Source organism: Argopecten irradians, chromosome 2 (assembly GCF_041381155.1).
Source record: "Argopecten irradians isolate NY chromosome 2, Ai_NY, whole genome shotgun sequence".
In the NCBI taxonomy this organism is placed as follows: domain Eukaryota; kingdom Metazoa; phylum Mollusca; class Bivalvia; order Pectinida; family Pectinidae; genus Argopecten; species Argopecten irradians.
In genome coordinates, this window is record NC_091135.1 from 18,306,713 (window position 1) to 18,326,881 (window position 20,169).

Genomic DNA, 20,169 nt, shown 5'->3' on the forward strand with positions numbered 1-20,169 from the left:
TAAAATGGAGTCGCTATAAATATTTGGAATAAATGGCCCTGATCATTTTCTGTACTCAAATGGATGTGGGGGTGGGATATAAAACTCAAACACAGACTACCAGTAGTAGTGCTGAAAGCTCTGAAAGTGAGACAGATGGTGGACTAAAACAAGATGTCGGTGTGAAAGACTTTCAAAGTAATAGACGATTGTCAATAAACCTTGGCATTTTGTAGAAGGTATATAGAAAAGGGGGGAACCCTCCGGGAATGTTACAGGTATATTCAGTTCACTGACTAACCTCCAAATGCCATTAGTCAAATAAATTCATATAATCGCAGCACCATATAGGTATATAGTGTAGACTAATGGAAATATTCCAACAAAGACATATTTGTTTTTAAAAGCAATTTGAACAACTGAGAAATGTCCTTAATAGAAAAATCTGTCAATTCACTGATTCCAGATCTAGATACAGAATCTGGGCTAGAGATTTCACTAAAAAGGTATTAAGTTATTAGAAATATATATACAGGGATACATGGAGTTCAATTTGAGTGCAATTACGTTCCTTCTATAGTAAACGTACCAGTCACATATACTGTGTGTAGTCTTAATCACACAAGCAAACAACTATCGACATCAGTGTAAATCGCCAGCCTGCTCAAGGTATTTACGTATACCTAGTCCACGAAGTAAGAAAGGTCAACATTAGATTTCTCATTTGAAATTGAACTTATTAGATATACAATGACACATTGTCAGCGTGAAAACTCGAGATAAAATCTGAAATCCAATCTTTCATACCTACATACTGGAAAATCTGAATCCAAATTTGATTGAATTTTGGCCAGAAGTTTACATTATGACAAGAAAACTATGTAACTAAGACCAGATTTATAAATCTAGAAAAATGTCAACAAAGAGCTAGCTAGGCGTACTCCTTACACACCCATAACTATTTCAAAAGGTTACCTAGATTTTGTCATGAGGATTAAGTGCAAGAATTAAAGGTATAATTATATAAGGATCCTGTTATACAGAGAGTAAAGTATGCATTACAGTCATTTCAATGTAAATACCATTTCAAAACTGTATCTATTATTTAAATATTATGCAACACCATACATTAGAAGGTAAAATCTAGAATAATATATAATGAATATACTAAACTACTCAAAATAAATACATGTATATACAAATAAAAATATGAAATAAAGAACAAAGTGAAATTTTCAAATTATTCTTATGCTTAATGTTTGCATACATTAATTATACATCAGAAAAGGTCTACTGAAGTATTTCTAAACTGATTACTGGACAAATCATTTGGCATTGGATTACCGTATTCGATCCAATAAGTGCCTAGAGCGTTTGAAAAACAGATAAATAGAAAAGGTGCTAATTAATAAGACTTATTACTACAAATCTATACAGTTTTGTGTAGTTTTGATCTTTATTTATGCCTGGACAATTGAAATTGAGGCCTCAAAAAGGGGGAAGGGGTGCTTATTGGGACATGGGCGCTTATTGGGTCGAATACAATATAAAATATAGATCTACAACTTCAATCACTCATGGCATCTTATATAATCCAATACTTTGATTTAGATGAAATTCTGTTTTTGTCATTGGAATGTATCTAAACAGCTTTCTTTTGATTAAAACTTAATGTGAATGATATATTTTATGATGACTTTTAATTGATTTGAGTCACCACTATCTTGATTATTTTGTTTTAGATTACCTGTCTCATGGCAGTGGAATGTGTATACTTAGCAGTGTGATCTCAGATCTACAATATGGAAATTCCATCATGACAAAGTCTATCCCACTTGAATAAGTGATAGCTATGTATAGATCAATATTGGCGATGGATAGAAATCAATACAGGTGTGGTGACTTTTTTCTGTGTGCTTCAACATTTCCTTAGATCAATAGGTAGCAGGAGCTTAACTGTATTATATATTACTTTTCCTTTTCTATTATAGTGTCTTCTTACATGTTTTCAGTAGGAACTTACACGGTTTTCTTTTGACAAATTATACCCAATTCAAATTGAGTCAGCTCCAAGATATTGATTTCTGTCAGGGGTTTTACCTGTACAGCTTATCAGGTGTAGCTCATATTTCTCCTTGATTTTGTCCGTCAAGACCACTACTTATAGCTTGCGTGTAAAATTCTGTGTTAGATGTAAACAAACATTGTTGAATTCTGTCACCAATCATCATGATCAAATATATGTACCACTCATTTACATGTACAAGGAGTCCAGGACCCAGGCACATATATATGAACTAATGTACTAATTATAATACACAGCATAAATTGGTGATTGATTTATGATTTATTGCATTGGTACACATGTACATCCATTCCTTTTCATTTGTATAATTCAACAAGCAACTTTGTGGAATTTATATCCCCCACTTTCGTTAATCAAAGGCCCATGACTTTGTCACATTTAACCATGTGACCAAATTACAAAAAAAAATTGCTTAAGATTTGTGGCAGCGTCACTGAAAAGCCGAAATGGCGTTTTTCGTTATTCAAAAGGCCATTACTTTGCCAAATAGGGTCCAATTAACAGTGATAAATCTACCTGCGCATCCCGAGTGCTGGACTCACAGAATTTTAAAAGTACCCATGAAATTTCTGGGAATGAGTCTCTATAACACTGTGGGACCCATTGTTTTCACTAAAACCATTGAAAAGGACCCACGAACAATAATCGTAGATTGAACACTGAATTAAGGTCTGAATCGAACCTGGCCAAGGCCCTGAGACATTTAATCATTTTGCTATGTTTCAAGAACATATTTGCAGGTTATTAAACGAAAACCACCTAATGTGTCATTTTTCATTAATCAAAGGGCCATAACTCTGCCAAACAGGGTCCGATGAAAGTACCGAGCAAACTCATTTGAGCCATATGTTACAGACAGACAGACTGACAGACAGACCCAATTAGTTAATATCCAGCATTTGGATGAAAGCAGGGTAAAAAAACAACCGGTTTACATGATCTTTACTTAAGAGGTCAATTCATTTTTGACTGGCACTTGTTTGAAAGTTGTAGCGTAGGACTTTTTTAACAGTAGGATAACTTGATATTAAAATGACCTCAACTTTCAGTTTTTGTCATGTTCTGTACTTATTCTAGCAGAATACAGTGTTTATCAAGTGCACAGAGTACAAAATTCAGGAGAAGACAACCTCTTGTGCAACAGTACCTTATTGCACAGTGTGAAGTCACCTCACAGTCCTAGGGCAATGTGCTAATTCTACTTGCTCATTCCGAGTCTTGATTTCATAGACTTTTATAAATGACCCATATTGTTGTGTTTAACAATGCAGAACCCATTGTTTTTAAAATACAAATGAAAAGATCAGGATGTACATGCATGTATCTGTACCATAAAAAAAAATTAACAGTTAACCCTGTATCCAAGATATGCATTAACTAGTCTTTTACAATTACTGTAAGAAACGAGAATGAGATTTTTAACTTTGTCCAAATAGCCAGTTAATTATTCATGGAGGTAAATTTTGTTTGCAATTTCAGAGCTCTACAAATGTCTGTGGCCTTGAACTTTGGAAAGGGGGAGAAGCTAAGGCACTTACTGACTCAATCTAAAAATGTATCAATATGACCCCTGTGTCCATATAGACATGCCATACTCCAGCACTAGCGGGATGGGATGAGGTAGGACAAGACAATGTACACACCCCTAATACCAACCCCCCCCCCCCAACCCCCCTTCACCCTTTACATGGTGGGTGAGGCTTAGGAAAAATTACAAATTCAAAAGATAAATAATTAGCTGCTGCCTTTTTTAGTTACTGACCTGTGTACCCTTATCTACCATGAAGTGGCTCGTTGAGGAGAGGAGGTCCCCCGAGGGCCACTGACCCTTCAGGTAGGCCGCTGGCCCGCATATCGCCTCTAGAGACCCTGTCCTGCGCAGGGAAGGACTCGCTTTTACTGGCTTTGGTCTTTCAACTGAAAAACAATCAAGATCTTTATTGTACTTGCAAAAAAAGAAAACAACTTCAAAACTTTTTTTAAATTTTTTTAGGCAGTTAACAGAGCATAGAATTTAGTGTTGAACCCAGCATGACAGCTTGTACATTATAAATGATAGCTTAATTATGACCCTAGATGACATCTACAAACAGGTTATTCTTGTTTAGGCCACATTCAAATACCTTAATCCCTTCATGTCAGTAAATGAACATATTAATACTGGTACATAACTGGCATTAGCTAACTGGCATGGTGCCCTAACTTCAAACAGGTGCCCACTATATAATTCAAAAAGATCATTTACCCCATATACATCATAATGTATTGTGTTGTTATCTTATATACCCTTCCACCTAACATAATACTGTTCTGTGACACAAATACATGTATTTATTGTTAATCATCCAATTATACTACCTGTGTAAATCGGTCAGAAGTCGTACACCAATTCACACAGGATAAATCCTTTGAAAGCATTATCTTTTATGTACACATGTTTAAAGGTATAATGTCCATTTTAAGTCTATAGCTATAATTGGCCAGTGACTCAGTGATATTCTGTTCCACTCTCCTTAATTCCATTTCTAGTCAGTTAGCTAAGGTTTGAATCACTCCCTCTGTAGGGTGTACACTGATACGCACACTGTTACTATATAACTAAGTACGGTACTGTTACTGTATTAGTAGTGTAATTATCTCCCCTTACAGATTTTTTTTTTTTTTTTTTTTTTTTGGTCTGTGCACTCTGCGGTCAGTTTGGTTTGTTTTAGTTTTATGTCCTGTTAACAGCCAGGGTCATTATTAGTAAGGACGTTCCAGATTTGTTGATGGTGGATTAAAACCGGAATACCTGGAGAAAAGCCACCAACCAGCAGTCAGGACATGTACATGTTTACATGGGATTCAAACTCGAGATCCGCAGGAAGAGGGCTTGTAGTAATATAATAATGTCGAAACATCCTAACCACTCGGCCACTGCAACCATTCTGTGGTCAGACCCGCAGCAAAAGAAAATATGCTAAAGCTAGTTCCTTTTGAGAACTTTTGACCCCTGATCACAGAGGAAGTATATGTCCAACTGAATAATGCAGTCAAACCTTGTTAACAAGTGAACTAGACGTGTCTAATGGTAAAACATTTCTGGTTCAGTGTGATGAACGTATATATAACAAGTACTTGAAAATAGAGTGAAAAGTTTGATCAGTATTAACAAAATACATGTACTTAAAACCTTCCAATTAGACATATATATCTGATATCAGTATCAGTCCAACTGTTGTTATAGTGTCAACAGACAATTGTTCATAACATAGTCAGCTTTTGGCGATGGATCAAAAAGGTTTTATAATATGTATATTTGGTTAAGTAGGATAAATTTCACAGGAGATAACGGTAAAAACTAATAATAATTTGAATATAATTGTCTGTGAAGAATGTAACATTTCAGCCAATGCTAGTTATCACAGAGGTATTAAATAAGATATAACTTTCCTGATGGCATTTAGTATGTTTAATATTATTATCATCACTCAAATCAACCTCTGACATTTGATTGATTCCGCCATGCACGGGTTAAGGCGGAAATCTTGACCAGTCAAGTTAAAATAAAACATATATGTATACTTTGTCTGTACTACGTTTTCACTTGTGTAATGCAATTCTCTAATATAATGTTCATTCTGGAGTTATATATATATGCTAATGATGTACCGATAACCGAAAACATTGATTAAATCAAGTCTGACAAGAAATCGATTTGATAATTGATTTTGCCTATGAAAATTTTTAAAATTTTCATTGAAATAGATAGTTATTGTTAATGTGTTATGAATGATCATATACGTGTATATGTTTGTATTCAATGTTTTTATGTTGAAAAACCAATGTGAAACTCATTTTTCGTTTGATGTTCTTTGTCCCTTCACTTCAAACATGTTACAGCTAGTCCTTACGTAACCATGCATGGTCAGTGCAGTGTTTTGAATGTATGTCTATTTACAGAGAGGTCGACCGTGAATGCCATATAGCATTATGACAAATGCATATGTCGTCCACCAAGAGAAACCCATTTGTTCTGTTTTCACTCACAAGCAATATACTGTTGTAATTTGTGTTTCCCATAGTTGTATTTTGATGTAAGAACTTCCTGTTGCTCATGTGCAGGAAAACAACATGTGAAATGAACATGCTGTGTTGTCATCTTGCAATTGACATTGTTAATTTGTTACATTAAATGATTACCAAATTACTGATCTGAGTGATAATGCAGAGGGCCCCATTTCATCTGAAAAAAAAACATTTGAGGAAATCCCATGGCCAGAACACTTATCTTTATATGATAATTTCCTGGCCTTCAATCCACAGATTGTCCCACACAACAACAGAACAAATTTCCCACTACTAATGGCCTTTTTTGAACCTCCTAAGGCTATTTAAGTGATAGTCAACAAATACTGTTAAATTTTCGAGTTTAATTTTATGAAAAAATACGAGTCTTTGCATATCAACAGCTCTTCGTTCAGCTCAATTATGCTGCGATTTGGAGTCAAATGCTTGAAAGTGACAATAACATTCAATTTTGTTTTAACCAAATACAAGTATAATGAGTATCAATGACAAACTTACTTGTAGAAGTATTATTTCAAGTTCACAAAGCTCATATGTAGTCTCTCACCAGTTCATCACATTCACTGTGAAAACACATTGCCTGTCATACATAGATATATTTGTTTCTGGTATCATGATACAAGTCTTTCTTTAAGATCCAATATTTTAACACTAAGCTAATAATATGTTCAACTGTGTTATGTTGAGTACCTGAGTACGGATCAGTTTAATACTAAAGTTTTGGTAGAGCACTCTACCCATGCAGGGACAAAATTCAGCATCCTTGCAGTGACAGCACTATAAATAACTAAATGTCCAAAGGATTTGTTGATGGATAGATCAAACATTATTGCTCGATCAATAATTGGATCTTATTTTATTTAAAAAAACAAATAATCAACACTAAGTCGATGTTACATCCTACATGTTTAAATCATCAATATGAGATGATGATATGATGATACAGTGCAGTAGGCCTATAATGTTAATCATCATTCCACACTAAATCCTTATTTATCAACAAATAATTTGAACATTTAGTTGTCATTTGGTTTATTGAAATAAACTATTTTGGTTAGTAAACCATACAAACCCAATGAATCAACACTATAAATTAAAATATTAATAAATGAAACCGACAAAAATAATCTATGCCTACTTTCTTTATTATAAGTTTGGAACAAGAGTAGCTGTTACTATCAGAAAATTGGCCCAAAATCTTCTACTTTAGTCTAGTTTGTCTTTCTCATATCATTTGTCTTTCATCATTTCATTTATTAATTTTATGTGAAAAATACAATTTTGGAATCGTGCCAGACTGCGAATCTATTCACCCAGGAGTATGCAATTGACACATAACGGGAGTTTGGTAATATGCCAAAAATAATCAAACACTTGTGCGGCCATCTTACACTGTTTGCCGAAATATTTGTGAAAGTCGTCTGCATTGGCAGGTGGATTTTCATTATTACAACAAAATGAAATTTATAATTTGACAATAAAACATTCTAATTTACAGAAAATAATATATCTTAGGTAGGGTCTTTCAGCATATTTCGTAAATTAACAACCAGCATATATTTTCTGTGAGAATATGCATGTCCTCTGAAGCCATTACTGTGACAAAGACACTGGTTTTGGGCAAGTTGCCAAGAAATGTATCGCTCTAGTTTACCGGTGAAATACCAACCTTTAAAGCTCGGCGAACACGGAGATTTCCTTTCTGGTGAAGATCTATTATCTGGAGATCTTCTTGTAAGAATCAAACCTGCAGTAGGCGACGACACAGGGCTTTTTCTCGTCGGACTGCTTTTCAACGAGAACGGAATCACTGCCTTGATAGGTCTGTGAGTCTGAATAGGGGACGCATTTCGGCGAACCCTTTGGTGCGGTTGCCCTGACATTTTCCACGTTTAAATCCAAAACTTAATAAATTAAATACTATTTTTCCTGTAAATCAACTCTTACAGTCCCCTGGTCCCGCAAGGGAGCACAATACCCGTTATTCCGACGACCAGTATGCTTTCGCTAGTTCATCAATGAACAACACACAACCCAACACACAAAAAAATTCCGTCACGTGATTGAAATGCCACTACTTCATTGGTCAATCCCAACCATATTTCCTCGGCATAGTGAGACATGAAATTTATCTGGATGCATTGAATAATACACACATTTATCTATGGATTGTATTTATCTAGCATCTTTTATCCTTACATATTTCAGTATGACTTATTCGTTTACATATTTCAAGGATTAAAAGTCAAATCGTGTTATAAAAGTAACAAAGGCGATTGCAGTTACCTCCCCTATTACATCGTAACAACAGTGATGCGTAAACATCCGCTTCACGTGTCTTTATGTCAAAACAAATTAGAGGTATTTAAATTGTCCATTTAAACTAGGCCTAGCGTCTTCTAAGTCGGAAAATATAAATTACTTAGATACCTTTTTAGCTTATAAATGCAGTCATTTCTTCAATGCTGATTTATCCTCTCCATTTACGGCTATTTCTAAAACCAACACTTCCCCAAGCATTTGTTAACCTACTGGGGAAAATAGTCTTTCCAGTGTTTGATTGTTGATCGCTCAGACTAATTAAAACTTGCGAACTTCTTTATTTCTTCATGCAACAGTATCATGTTGAATTCTACGTTCGTGTGTTATCCAGTCGTTTTGTATACAAACACGTGCTCTGTGTAGTATGACCTAAAAACTACATGGCGTCCATAGCAACGTTGTCTGAATCACTTCAGTGATTGCATGAGTTAGGTCAAAGCATGTTTGTTCAACATAATTTCTTCTCTTTTTTTCCATATACGCACTGTTCCCACTGTTCGCACTGTTTTTCCAGTCTTGATGATAGCTTCAAGCTAATATGACTGTCCTTAATAAATGTTCATTATTCACTTTCTGGTTTGCGCATGCAAAAAGAGAGTTGTTAAAAACAATAAAATGATAAAAAAAGTCTATCCTTTCTAGTCCGTTCATTTCCTTCCTATTACGTTTATATTTATATGGCATACAAATCAATTCCTTAGATGAGTTTTCAATTCTTCTTTTGTAAGGATTAGCAAGATAACCCTACTAAATCCTCCCATCACTATATAAGGATATAGTCGTAAATCAAGATTAGCGAGGTAACCCCACTAAATCTCTAGAAGTTCTTTTGTCCTTGTTATAGAGACTATGTTGATCCAGTTGTAGTTGACTAATAAAAATTTGGATTGAATTTCAGCTCCATGTTCTTCCAGTGATCATTCAAACTGCTTTTGAAACTATTTAAGACTTTTGCTTCCACCACTTTGTTTGGTAATGTATTCCAATCATGCACCACTCTATTGGAAAAAAACATTTTTTTCTACAATTCAAATGGCATGTTTTTTTCCTAAGCTTGTAATTGTTTCCTCTGTTTCCTGTTCGATCTTCCACATAAAACATATCATTTTATCGACTCTGTCAATGTCCTTTATAATTCGATATGTTTGTACCATATCATTCCTCTTTCGCTGATATTGTAGTGTTGGTATTCCTAAACTTCTGAGCCGTTCACTGAAGGTCAATTTTTCATGGTCTTGACAAGTTTTGTTGCCCTGCGTTGCACGTTTTCAATCCGAATAATATCCTTTTTATATATTGGGTTCCAAACACAGCTCGAATATTCCACATGAGGCCTAATGAGTGATTTGTACAGGATTGTGAACATGTCCTTATCTAAATTGTCAAAACTTCTTCGGATGATACCAATCATTCTATTAGCTTTGGATATACTCTCAGATGTATGCTTGTTAAATTTAAGGTCCTTATCAAAAAAAAAAAAAACAAAAAAACAAACAAACAAACAAACAAACTCCTAGGTCTTTTTATTCCTTTGTTTGTTTGATTTCAGTTATTTGTTCATCTCCATCAGTCATATTGTAACTTTGTTGCGTGTTGTTGTAGCCAAAATGGATAGATTTACATTTTTCCGTGTTAAAGTTGATTTGCCAAGTTTCTGACCACAATGTTAGTCTATCTAAATCCGTTTGAATATCTCTTTGCCCATCCAGGTTAGCTGGTCCAATTAGCTTGGCATCATCTGCAAATAATTTAACTATCGAATTAACTTGTTCAGGTAAGTCATTGATGAAGATAAGGAATAGAACAGGTCCTAAAACACTCCCTTGAGGAATACCACTTTTTACTTCCTTCCAGCCTGAATAATTTCCATGCACAGTTACTCTTTGTTTTCTTCCTATTAGAAAATGACTTATCCATTTGAGTACTTTTCCTTTTATTCCGTAGCTTTCTAATTTCGACAACAATCTTTGATGAGGTACTGTATCAAATGTTTTTTCTAAAATCATACATAATATACAATCATAAAATAATATACAACTGTAACAGGATAATTATATATATATATATATATATATAGGTGATTGTTTTACTATATTATATGTAATATTATGTAATAGGACATATATATTTGGTTTGATTGTATATTGTATTATGTATCATACGTATAATTAAGAACTAACACATATGTGTGCTGTCCAGGGAGAGTCTAGATGGTGAGAGGGCTTTGAATGGATCTGTGTCTGTATGTGAATAACTGATTACTACTCACCTGTGTGTGCACGTGAGGGAGTGAGTATGTGTGCGAGAGTCGTTATGACAGATGACAAGGGACCTGTTTTTTTATTGGTCAGGACGGGTGCCTATAATTTTACCTGGGTAAGGAAGGTTTCATCCTCACCTGGCACTCCGTTCCTGACGAGGTGACAGACCAGTTGATTTTTAGGTCATCTGACCCGAAAGGTCAGGATGACCTATTGTCATCATGCACCGTCCGTCGTCGTGCGCCGTCCGCCGTGCGTAAACTTTTCATTCAAACGACTTCTTCTCAATAACCGAAAGGCCCAGGGCACTGATATTTGACCTGTAGCATGTTGGGATGAAGGGCTATCAAGTTTGTTAAAATGAATGACATTGACCTTCATTCAAGGTCACGGGGATCAAAGAGGCTAAAACTCTAAACGACTTCTTCTCAAGAACCAGAAGGCCCAGGGTACTAATATTGGTCCTGTAGGATGCTTGGATAAAGGGCTACCAGGTTTGTACAAATGAATGACCTTGATCTTCATTCAAGGTAACAGGGGTCAAATAGGTTTATAACTTTTAACAACTTCTTGAGAATAACTAAGAGTCCAAGAGACCTGACATTGGGCCTGTGGCATGATGGGATGAAATGCTACCAAGTTTGTTCAAATGAATGACCTTGATCTTCATTCAAGGTCACAGGGATCAATTAGGCTAAAATCTTCAAATGACTTCTTGTTCTTATTAGACTAGATTATTCAGAATCTATCTGGTAAGTGTTTATTATGTTTAAATTTGCAGCATAGCGTCTGTATATGATAAACGTTTATATACAATTTTGTAATTAATACAGGGTTTGCATTTTTATATTATAAATATATCTAAAAGTGATTGATATTTTGTCATTGAGCTATTTTTCAAGGTCATATGTTAATTGGTAAAGTAATTCTATTTTTGTATTTATCTTTTCATGAATTTCTATTAAATTCATGATGGTTTAATAGTCATTTGGTAAATCATTGTTTTAATCAACTCCCTAAAGAATTTGGCAAACCTTCACACCATAGCTGTGGGTTGATTGTGCGTTAGATTTTGAATATTATGTTTTAATATTTAAATTGTTATATGTCCGAATGTGAGAAAGTGCCAATGGAATTGTATCTAATTAAATTTATAGTTTTAGGGATAATTTAAGAGTAATTGAATATAGTCTATGTTCTTTATGTTACTGATTTATATTGGTTAAAGTCAAGGACGCATATGAGAAGGATAAGTCACACTGGGTTTTGGGGAAGTACATCCTCGATACTCCAGGGGTTCCGATCACTTACGATCTCTACACCCCTGGACTATCTCATAGTGAAATTGAAGGCAGCTCAGCTGAAAATATTTGACCAATCACAGACCAGCAAAGATTTCCTTTGAAGACTACAGAGAGAGCGACTCCCAACTTCAAAGCCACATAGTCAACCACAGTGTACCGTTATACGGCTCTTTTGATGTACATCAAAGGACTAAATTACCTGTTCTGTTATGTTGCCTCCAGTTTTACGATGAGATAGTCCAGGGGTTTAGAGATCGTAAGTGATCGGAACCCCTGGAGTATCGAGGATGGGGGAAGTACAAGGCAGGAGCTTTTGTGTTTTCTGATTTTCCTTTTATATCCGCCAGCGCAGGGTTACCGTCTTGCTTTCTGCAGCGGACCGTCATTTCATGAGCTGTCGTATTTTTTTAACGAAAATTTAAGACATATCCTATAAATCTTCCGTCCTTAAAACAAGTAATAAACGTTGTAAAATTTTATAAACTTTATATTGGTGTTTCGTTTGACTCGATAAGACAAGTATTTGCTGAGAAAAATGGTTTGTTGCCTGTACACAGGCGTCTCGCGTGGTGTTTAGACATGTAAAGAGACATTTACGAATCCTTCTAACTTATAAATTATAAAGTAGCGTGCCTGTACGAGTTATGTCCCTTTAACTATGGAATGTTTGTAAGTGTGCGCAATGTAAGATTTATAAACGATGTTTTGTTTCTTGTTAACAGAGTTTTTGTGTTGAAACTAAATAAACGGACGAAAATAGTGATTGGAGAAGTTGGAACATTATTTATCCGCCCAGGCGGGGGAACCCCGGTAACACAACAAAAGAAAAATTAATAAGTATGTAAATAAATAAGTAAATAGACTATTTGTTATTAATAGATATTGCATTTGTTATAAACAAATAAATATATTTAAATACTTGTATTTGTTACTGTAACGGAATCACTACTGTAACGATAACTTCGTTATGTTATAACGTTCCGGAACATTTAACGCTCCGCAAACAAGAAAAACAACAGCAAATGTTATAGGAATACTTTGATAAAACACATATTAAGCCTATGAGATAAAATGTTGATAATATCAGAGATTTAGATAGAGTGTAGTGTAAGTCTAAATTTCGTAGCTAACTTTATGTTAACTCATGAGGTACTGTAAGTGTCAGAAGTCGGTATAAATATATGCATTTTCACATTGGCCCTCATATATTATCATTGGTCATATATTTTAAAAGAAAAGATCAACTCAAAAGGATGATATACTTATTTCTCAGTCTAGTGTGAATTTTATTCAAGTTACTCTCACAAAACTTTCATAGGGTAGGGATTTCAGGGATTGGGGAACTTGACTCTGGCTGAGTTAAATGTGAAAAGGGGTAAGGACTTAATAGCATCATCTAAATTAGTCCATTTTTTTTAAAGTATAGGATAAAACAGACTTTTGTGTGAAAGCGAGTTGGTAATGAAGAATGCGAATTAAACTTTTACTGGTTTTGTTGCAGCATATTTTTAACTATGATGAGTTAATAAATTCGGATGAAAATCAGAAGTTTCATAAATTTTCATCAATATATTTTCTTTCTTGTTTTCTCATTACTTGTAATTTATATATAATGGTCTCCTTCATAATGACAAGGAGATCGACGTAAATCCTTGATAATAATGATCAATTTATTCACCTATACAAAATGCCTCTTTGCACGTTTCCCTCAATATTATTTACCTTGTCTATTGGAATAAGCTTAAACACGACGTCACATTTCAGCATTGAAGGTTTTTTTTTTCTTCAGATTGTTCATAGTTCACAACCATTTAAGATGGAGTTATCCTTCTTGCGACAGTATTCGGCAAGCCAACCTCTCAGATATAATGCAGTACTGATAATATTGAAAAACGGGTATATAATTTCTCATTAATATGTATGCCAAAGGAAAAGAAAATGCACATTTTTCTCAAAAAAAAAAAAAAAAAAAAAAAATAAAAATGTGAACCCAAATTTTTAATTACGTTGTAAAACATCTTTAAAATAGTTTATCGTGATTTTATGCGCATGTTTTGTTTGTTGTCTTGTTAGACATAAAGTAATGTTTTTGCGTTAGATGCAATGTCGTCGTAGAGGGAAGTATCAATGTTATGTGTTATCGATAGAGCCCGGTGATTGTAGCTGATGACGCTGACCCAGCCGTCTTCTCCCAGGTAAACATCGCGGTAAAGTTTAGAAAGGTAAATACCGGTAATTGTAGAAATAGGTATATCACACATGACCTAATTACTAGCAAGGGTTCCAGAAACCATATAAGTGGATTAACAAGGTATGGTGATACGCCTACTCGCGGTAGGTGGTCCGGAGCCTGTGATCGGACAGTCACTTTGGCAAGAAGCAGAGATTTAGAGTAGACAGTATATATTTATATCGATACATGAAGTAGTAGAGAAAGGGAAAGGGGTCTCTTAATTAGTTTCCAAAAGTTAATTTTATATTAAATGTGCTATCATTGTAACTATTTTTTTAAAATATAGTTTTTTTTCTGAATTGGTAGATTGGCATGTTTTTATAAAGGTTCAGATACTGAAAATCAGTGCTGTTCATTATTCTTTTTTTTTTTTAATTTCTTTCCGTTGTCTATAACCAGAAAAACAAAGAGACTAAATGAAACGCCGCCATATGTCTGATGTCATGTATCACTTTATTTATAACTAGAAGATGTGCTAATATTTAACATGTGCATTGAAGAAAAATTTGACTACTATTGCTTTTTCAATACATGAAAGTAGATTGAAATCTATCTATGAGTGAAGACACAAGAATTCATAGGGCGAAGGGTGAAAATAGAAAGCATTGATGTAGAATGTACATTACCCGATGAAACAAGTCTATTGCTTGATGTTAATATTACCTCTGGCATTGTTAGACTGTTCTTTCGAACGATCTTGGAATTAAATCATATTAATCGGCTTCCTTTGGATGAAAATGAATGTAGAATACTTCTCGTTAAGTTCGTTATTATACCCTTTTCATTGTATTATATTTAAATCTGTTTTAAATGATGTTCCCCTTCAATACTTACAATCTAGACTATCTTGGTCAGTGAAATGAAGGCTTTGTAAATCATAATTACATACTGCAGTTCAAACATATGAAATTGACAGATGATAGTATAGAATTAAAAAGATATAAGATATTAATTTGCTTCTTCTTGCTACACTTCTACCTTTGACCTCATGCAGCGATGGTAGATGATAACGGGATATAATCTAAATCTCTGAAGTCATCACACATGTATATCATTCATGGATGATTGACAGGAACAATGACCAGGATAAAACATTACACACATTAAATCGTTTTATTGATTATTTTCAAAACAGTATCAAATAAGTTTACCTTTCCTTACATCTCTATAGTACAAACATGAGTTATTAGTTACTATGTATAGTACAAATTGAATTTATAAATAGCGGTGTTTGTCGCAGATATTAATAGGTTGTACATGCATTCATTAGTTCTCAGAATGAGGGACACTTTATGTTTTTTATATATCAATTTTGAAGGTGGGGATCTTATAAGTTCACCAAAATTTTCAGCATTGATTTTATTGTTTCGATCGATTCGACAACCGCAGCCATGGACCACAAGATGGACTACCACCAATCGGCTGATACATCTAATTAAGTCATCCTTGTTCAATATGTTGTTGACACCGACTGATGGGTCAAAGCTTGAGGCCTGGTTATACCTTCAGAAATTCCTCAACGAGTTTGAGATCCGTCAAAGATCTGAGGACGTGACTATTATTGTTTTGTCTATGTGGCGAGGAAGAGACCACGCACATAGCCGGGATCACCGTCGTTCATTTCCAGAGAGGATGCTGGAATGTCAACATTTGCGCAACAGAATGGTTCTAGAGCAGCAGTGAGCTCGAGGACTCTGCGTCCTGTGACGCTCTAATGCCAAGCACCACCAACCGGACCCAAATGAGGACGTTGCCATCACCAATTCTACGCCAGCTCGTAGTTCTTATTAATGGGTCTGTTCTAAGAAGATCCTCGGTTGCAATGAGGACTTAGCCCTTGTGAAATCTGACGATAGCCAAGTGATTTGGGACTCCGGGGCCTGTCCAGATATTCAGTCGAGATCCCCTCCATCAAAGTTTTGGTGTGGAGTGAAGTGGCACGGATCGACGGAACTTCCTTGGTTTAACTGAGCTGTGGCTGTAGTACAGGTAACGGAGAACAAATTCCCCATTGCGGTCTGGAACGGAGTGTCCATCCCCCGACATGCCGTCTGTTTCCCAGGCAACGACACAGGTGTATCTGTGAGGTTCTGAACAGGAAATAAACGTGTCGTATGGTAAATCAAAACAGTTTTTGTGTTTTCAAAATTATTGCATACGGATCGTCGATATCAACGATGCAGATAATAAAGTACATACTGAGCACACGCTTATAAGGACATACTGAATAACCATTAGACCAAAAAAAATGTTTGTTTAGGGTTACATTGTCAAGGTGGAAGGATTTTTTTAGTGTTTTTCACTCTAAAATGATGGCCGGAACCGGAGTCTGAGGTCAAAATCCCGACTTTTTAATATGTTTTTTTCGTAGAAAAGTGGAAAAAAATTAGGGTCGGGGGTAAAAAATTAGGGTCGGTCGGGTAACCCTAAACATATTTTTTTGCCTGATATGGAAAAACTAAACACATTATAAGGACATACCGAGCACGCCTTATTTAAGGATTAACTTAAATAGATTTTTTATGTAATGGAGATATAACACAAAAATCTGAGTGTACTCTAAATAAACCGCGAAGCGGTTTATGATGAGAGTACACTCAGATTTTTGTGTTATATCTCCATAACATAAAAAAAATCTATTCAAATTAATTTTTATATTTCAATTTACTAAAGATAATCTCTTCAATATTCAAAATTCATTTTGGGACTCTTTTGTCTGTGAAATCATTACGCCGTCATCTCAGCCAATCGCGAAGCGGTTTATGATGAGTGTACACTCAGATTTTTGGGCTGATAAAGTAAAGCCAATGGAAATGCTCGTAACAAGCAAAATTGAATTATAAGGACATATTGAACAGTCCTACAATAAGGACATACTGAGTAACCCTTATAAGTTCATACCGAACACCCCTTATAAGAAAATACTGAGCGCCCATTATATGGACATGAATGCCGATATATATTTTGACCAAGGATTTATATTATATAAGTCTAATTTCCTAAATCCCTGCTTTTGACTTACCGAAAGCGTATACGAGAAGTAGTTGTATGTTTCACTTCGGCCTTCTGCCTTCAGCTGAAAATATGCAGATGTATCTGTTATGTTTTGGAGATTAACAACTGGAGATGCAATGAACACGATTTTACGCACTGATATCTATCATGAAGAGAATGAGTATTAATAGTTTGCCAACCTGTTTATAGTGGTCGTTCCAGTACTGGTCACTATAGAGGTACACATCATGTTGTACGGGGGTCCGGTCGGACCATTTGGGATCCCTGACGGAGGACAGTGCTGACCGCGGACTGGTCTGGTGGACAATACACAAGACAGTCGTTATCAAAGTAAAAAGATAAGGTAAAACATTAAGTATCGTCGCTCAGAGATTCACGGTTGATTGTGTAGCATGGTATAGTTTAAGGATGATCAGAGGCTATATAATTGTAAAAGGAGCGGGTTGGTTTGGTTTGTACATAGTGTTAGATATGCGGTCTCTTTCACTCAGATGAAGAACCGGAGCATGGCTCTTTTTCACACCCGACCTCTTTTTCACACCCGAGACCCGGGTTCGATTTATGGTCGGTGCACTCGACAGGAATCATTTATATTTCCCCACTTCTTCTACATTATCAAATATTTTCTGGTATTCAATTATAAAAAAATCAACTAAATATTTTTTTCATTTTCTTTATACATTTGTATATAAGCATTAAGGAACTATTCGCAATTGGTTACCGTGGCATATCGCTCTGCTTGACCGGAAGTGGAGGGACGGTCGTAAAACCAGTCACATATCTTCTGAGTCGTATCACGGTAACAGTTGATAGATTCTGAGAAGGAAAACACAATTATGTTTGTTTGTTTGATTGATTAACGTCCTATTAACAGCCAGGGTCATGTTAAGACGGCCTCCATGTATGCAGTGTGTAGCGTGTGTGAAGTGCGGGGTGCGTGTTTTGGGAGACTGCGGTATGTTCGTGTTGTGTCTTCTTGTATAAAACTAACATATTATCAAGACGACGATCACAAAGAAATGTGTGGAACTACCAAGAAGGTAAACTACGATAACGCGAAACTGCTGAAATCAGAGAAAATTAGAAGAAATTCATCAGTGATCATTGTATTCTCAGGGCTCCGATCTAAGATTCACTGAACACGTAAATGTTCTTAAATATAATTTTTAGGTGCCAACACAGTGAACACACAGATAATAGAAAATTTGACTTACCTTTCCGTTTACCGGTTAAATAATAAAATACTGGTACAATCACAGACAATAGCATCATGAAACGTTTTTGTAGTCGCTTATCGAAATTACGTCCAACTTTTCGCTTGAGAACAATAGAACACCTAACTACAGTCACTAGGGTGACGTAGTATTGTCGATGACGTCACAATACAGCAAAACTTACAAGTCTTATCAAAGGATGTCACAAAGCGTCATTCTTGTCAGATAACTTTCTGTTGACGGGTTTCATTATGGATCCTTATCATGCAGTGCTAATGTCTAAAACTGTATGTTATTTGGAAATATTTACATTTTGCCACAGCGACTCCTATTACTCTTAGATTAATCGTGATCTGCATTATGAGCCAATAAATGCAGCCTAGACTTGGTGTAGTAATATCTACATAAATGGATTTGAGTCTTGTTTACTAATACCATGTTAGTCCGCGCTGGAAAATTGACATTGTAGTTGAATGAACCAGTTTGGTTATGAAAAAAAAAATCTTTAAAATGTCTGGATAATTGAAAGTAAACTGAATAGCTATTAAAACATTGAAATTTTGTTATCTTTACAATTTTTTATAGGGACTATTTTTTATCACGTTGAACTTGGCTGTTGAGGTTAAATGGCTGAAGCGGGAAATTCAAATGTTCACTTGCATTTAAATTATGATTTACTTTGAACTAGAAAATCAAATGTAAATACAAAAATTAAAGGATTGTTAGATTGCGGGCGCTATTCTATTTATCTGCCATCCAGATTGCATTTATATCTCCAATAAATGAAATCTAACAATCCTTTAATTGTTAAATATTGTTTTATTTACTCAATTGTATTTATACATAAGATTTAAACAATATCAGCAATTACATAAAACCGTGTTTGATCATTTCTTTGTTGTTGTTTTTTTTCAAGAAAAAATGCACGACGTATTCCACCGCATCCAATCCGTTCAAGAGGTCCCCGGCGATATCCATGTTTAGCTATATTCCATATCAGCGACTCCATTAGGAATATACTTAGTATCTAGTAACCATGTAACCATGCTATATATTCATCCTGGTATAATATCTTTAGTAAGGTCATAGTTGTGTTATTTCCTGTTTTGATTCTCTGAAACCTACCACGCAGACAGCCAGGTGGAAAAAATAAACACACAAGGAAATATTAAAGTTGTATGGTCTATCACTTTCGCTCTTTTTGTCATAGTAAAAACTGTTTAAGTGTTATACACAAATTCCTCGTCTGTCCGAGGTTTAAACTTTCTACTTTTACCACTTTTTATAAAGTTGCAGCACTGGAAGTATTTTTAATTATAGAAGTAAAAATCTTTTTAACGTGTACACGTCAAAAATAACCTCGAAAGATGCCGAATCATTCCGAACTCTTCCGAACATCGTCGCGACAATTTCGAAGTAATACGAGAGTTGTGAAACCAAGAGAAATGTCAACAATTTTTCGTAAACAAAACACGTGGTCGACCTCAGCAGACTGGTTGTACAAAGAAATTAATGCTAAAACATTACAATTTTTGATACACACAATATTGAATTACGGCAATGTGTGAATTAGATGTTTCAAATACTCGCTCTGTGGACATAGACACTGTACCAGCACGATTTGCTCTTATTAGCCAGAAGGAAAACGTAAACAAACACATGTGCGCTTACGCTAGTTACCTGGATC

At 35.1% G+C, this 20,169-nt stretch overlaps 2 protein-coding genes across 2 annotated transcripts in view; both read right to left on the reverse strand.

Moving 5' to 3' along the window:
* LOC138314682 (protein FAM117B-like) overlaps nt 1-8,183 on the reverse strand; it is a 43,664-nt gene extending 35,481 nt beyond the window's left edge. Inside the window, exons 1-2 of the mRNA XM_069255150.1 lie at nt 7,803-8,183; nt 3,828-3,982 (exon numbers count right to left, since the gene is read on the reverse strand). Coding sequence (XP_069111251.1) covers nt 3,828-3,982; nt 7,803-8,016 — 369 coding nt within the window. The 5' untranslated portion in view covers nt 8,017-8,183. The remainder of the gene's footprint in view (nt 1-3,827; nt 3,983-7,802) is intronic.
* A 7,224-nt stretch (nt 8,184-15,407) lies between these two features.
* Nucleotides 15,408-19,270, reverse strand: LOC138316902 (uncharacterized). The gene is made up of 5 exons (XM_069258549.1): nt 18,483-19,270; nt 17,990-18,084; nt 17,448-17,564; nt 17,276-17,329; nt 15,408-16,343 (listed from the first exon to the last, which is right to left on the reverse strand). The coding sequence occupies exons 1-5, from the start codon at nt 18,538-18,540 to the stop codon at nt 16,146-16,148; spliced, it is 522 nt and encodes a 173-aa protein (XP_069114650.1). The 5' UTR covers nt 18,541-19,270; the 3' UTR covers nt 15,408-16,145.
* Nucleotides 19,271-20,169: the final 899 nt, after the last annotated feature.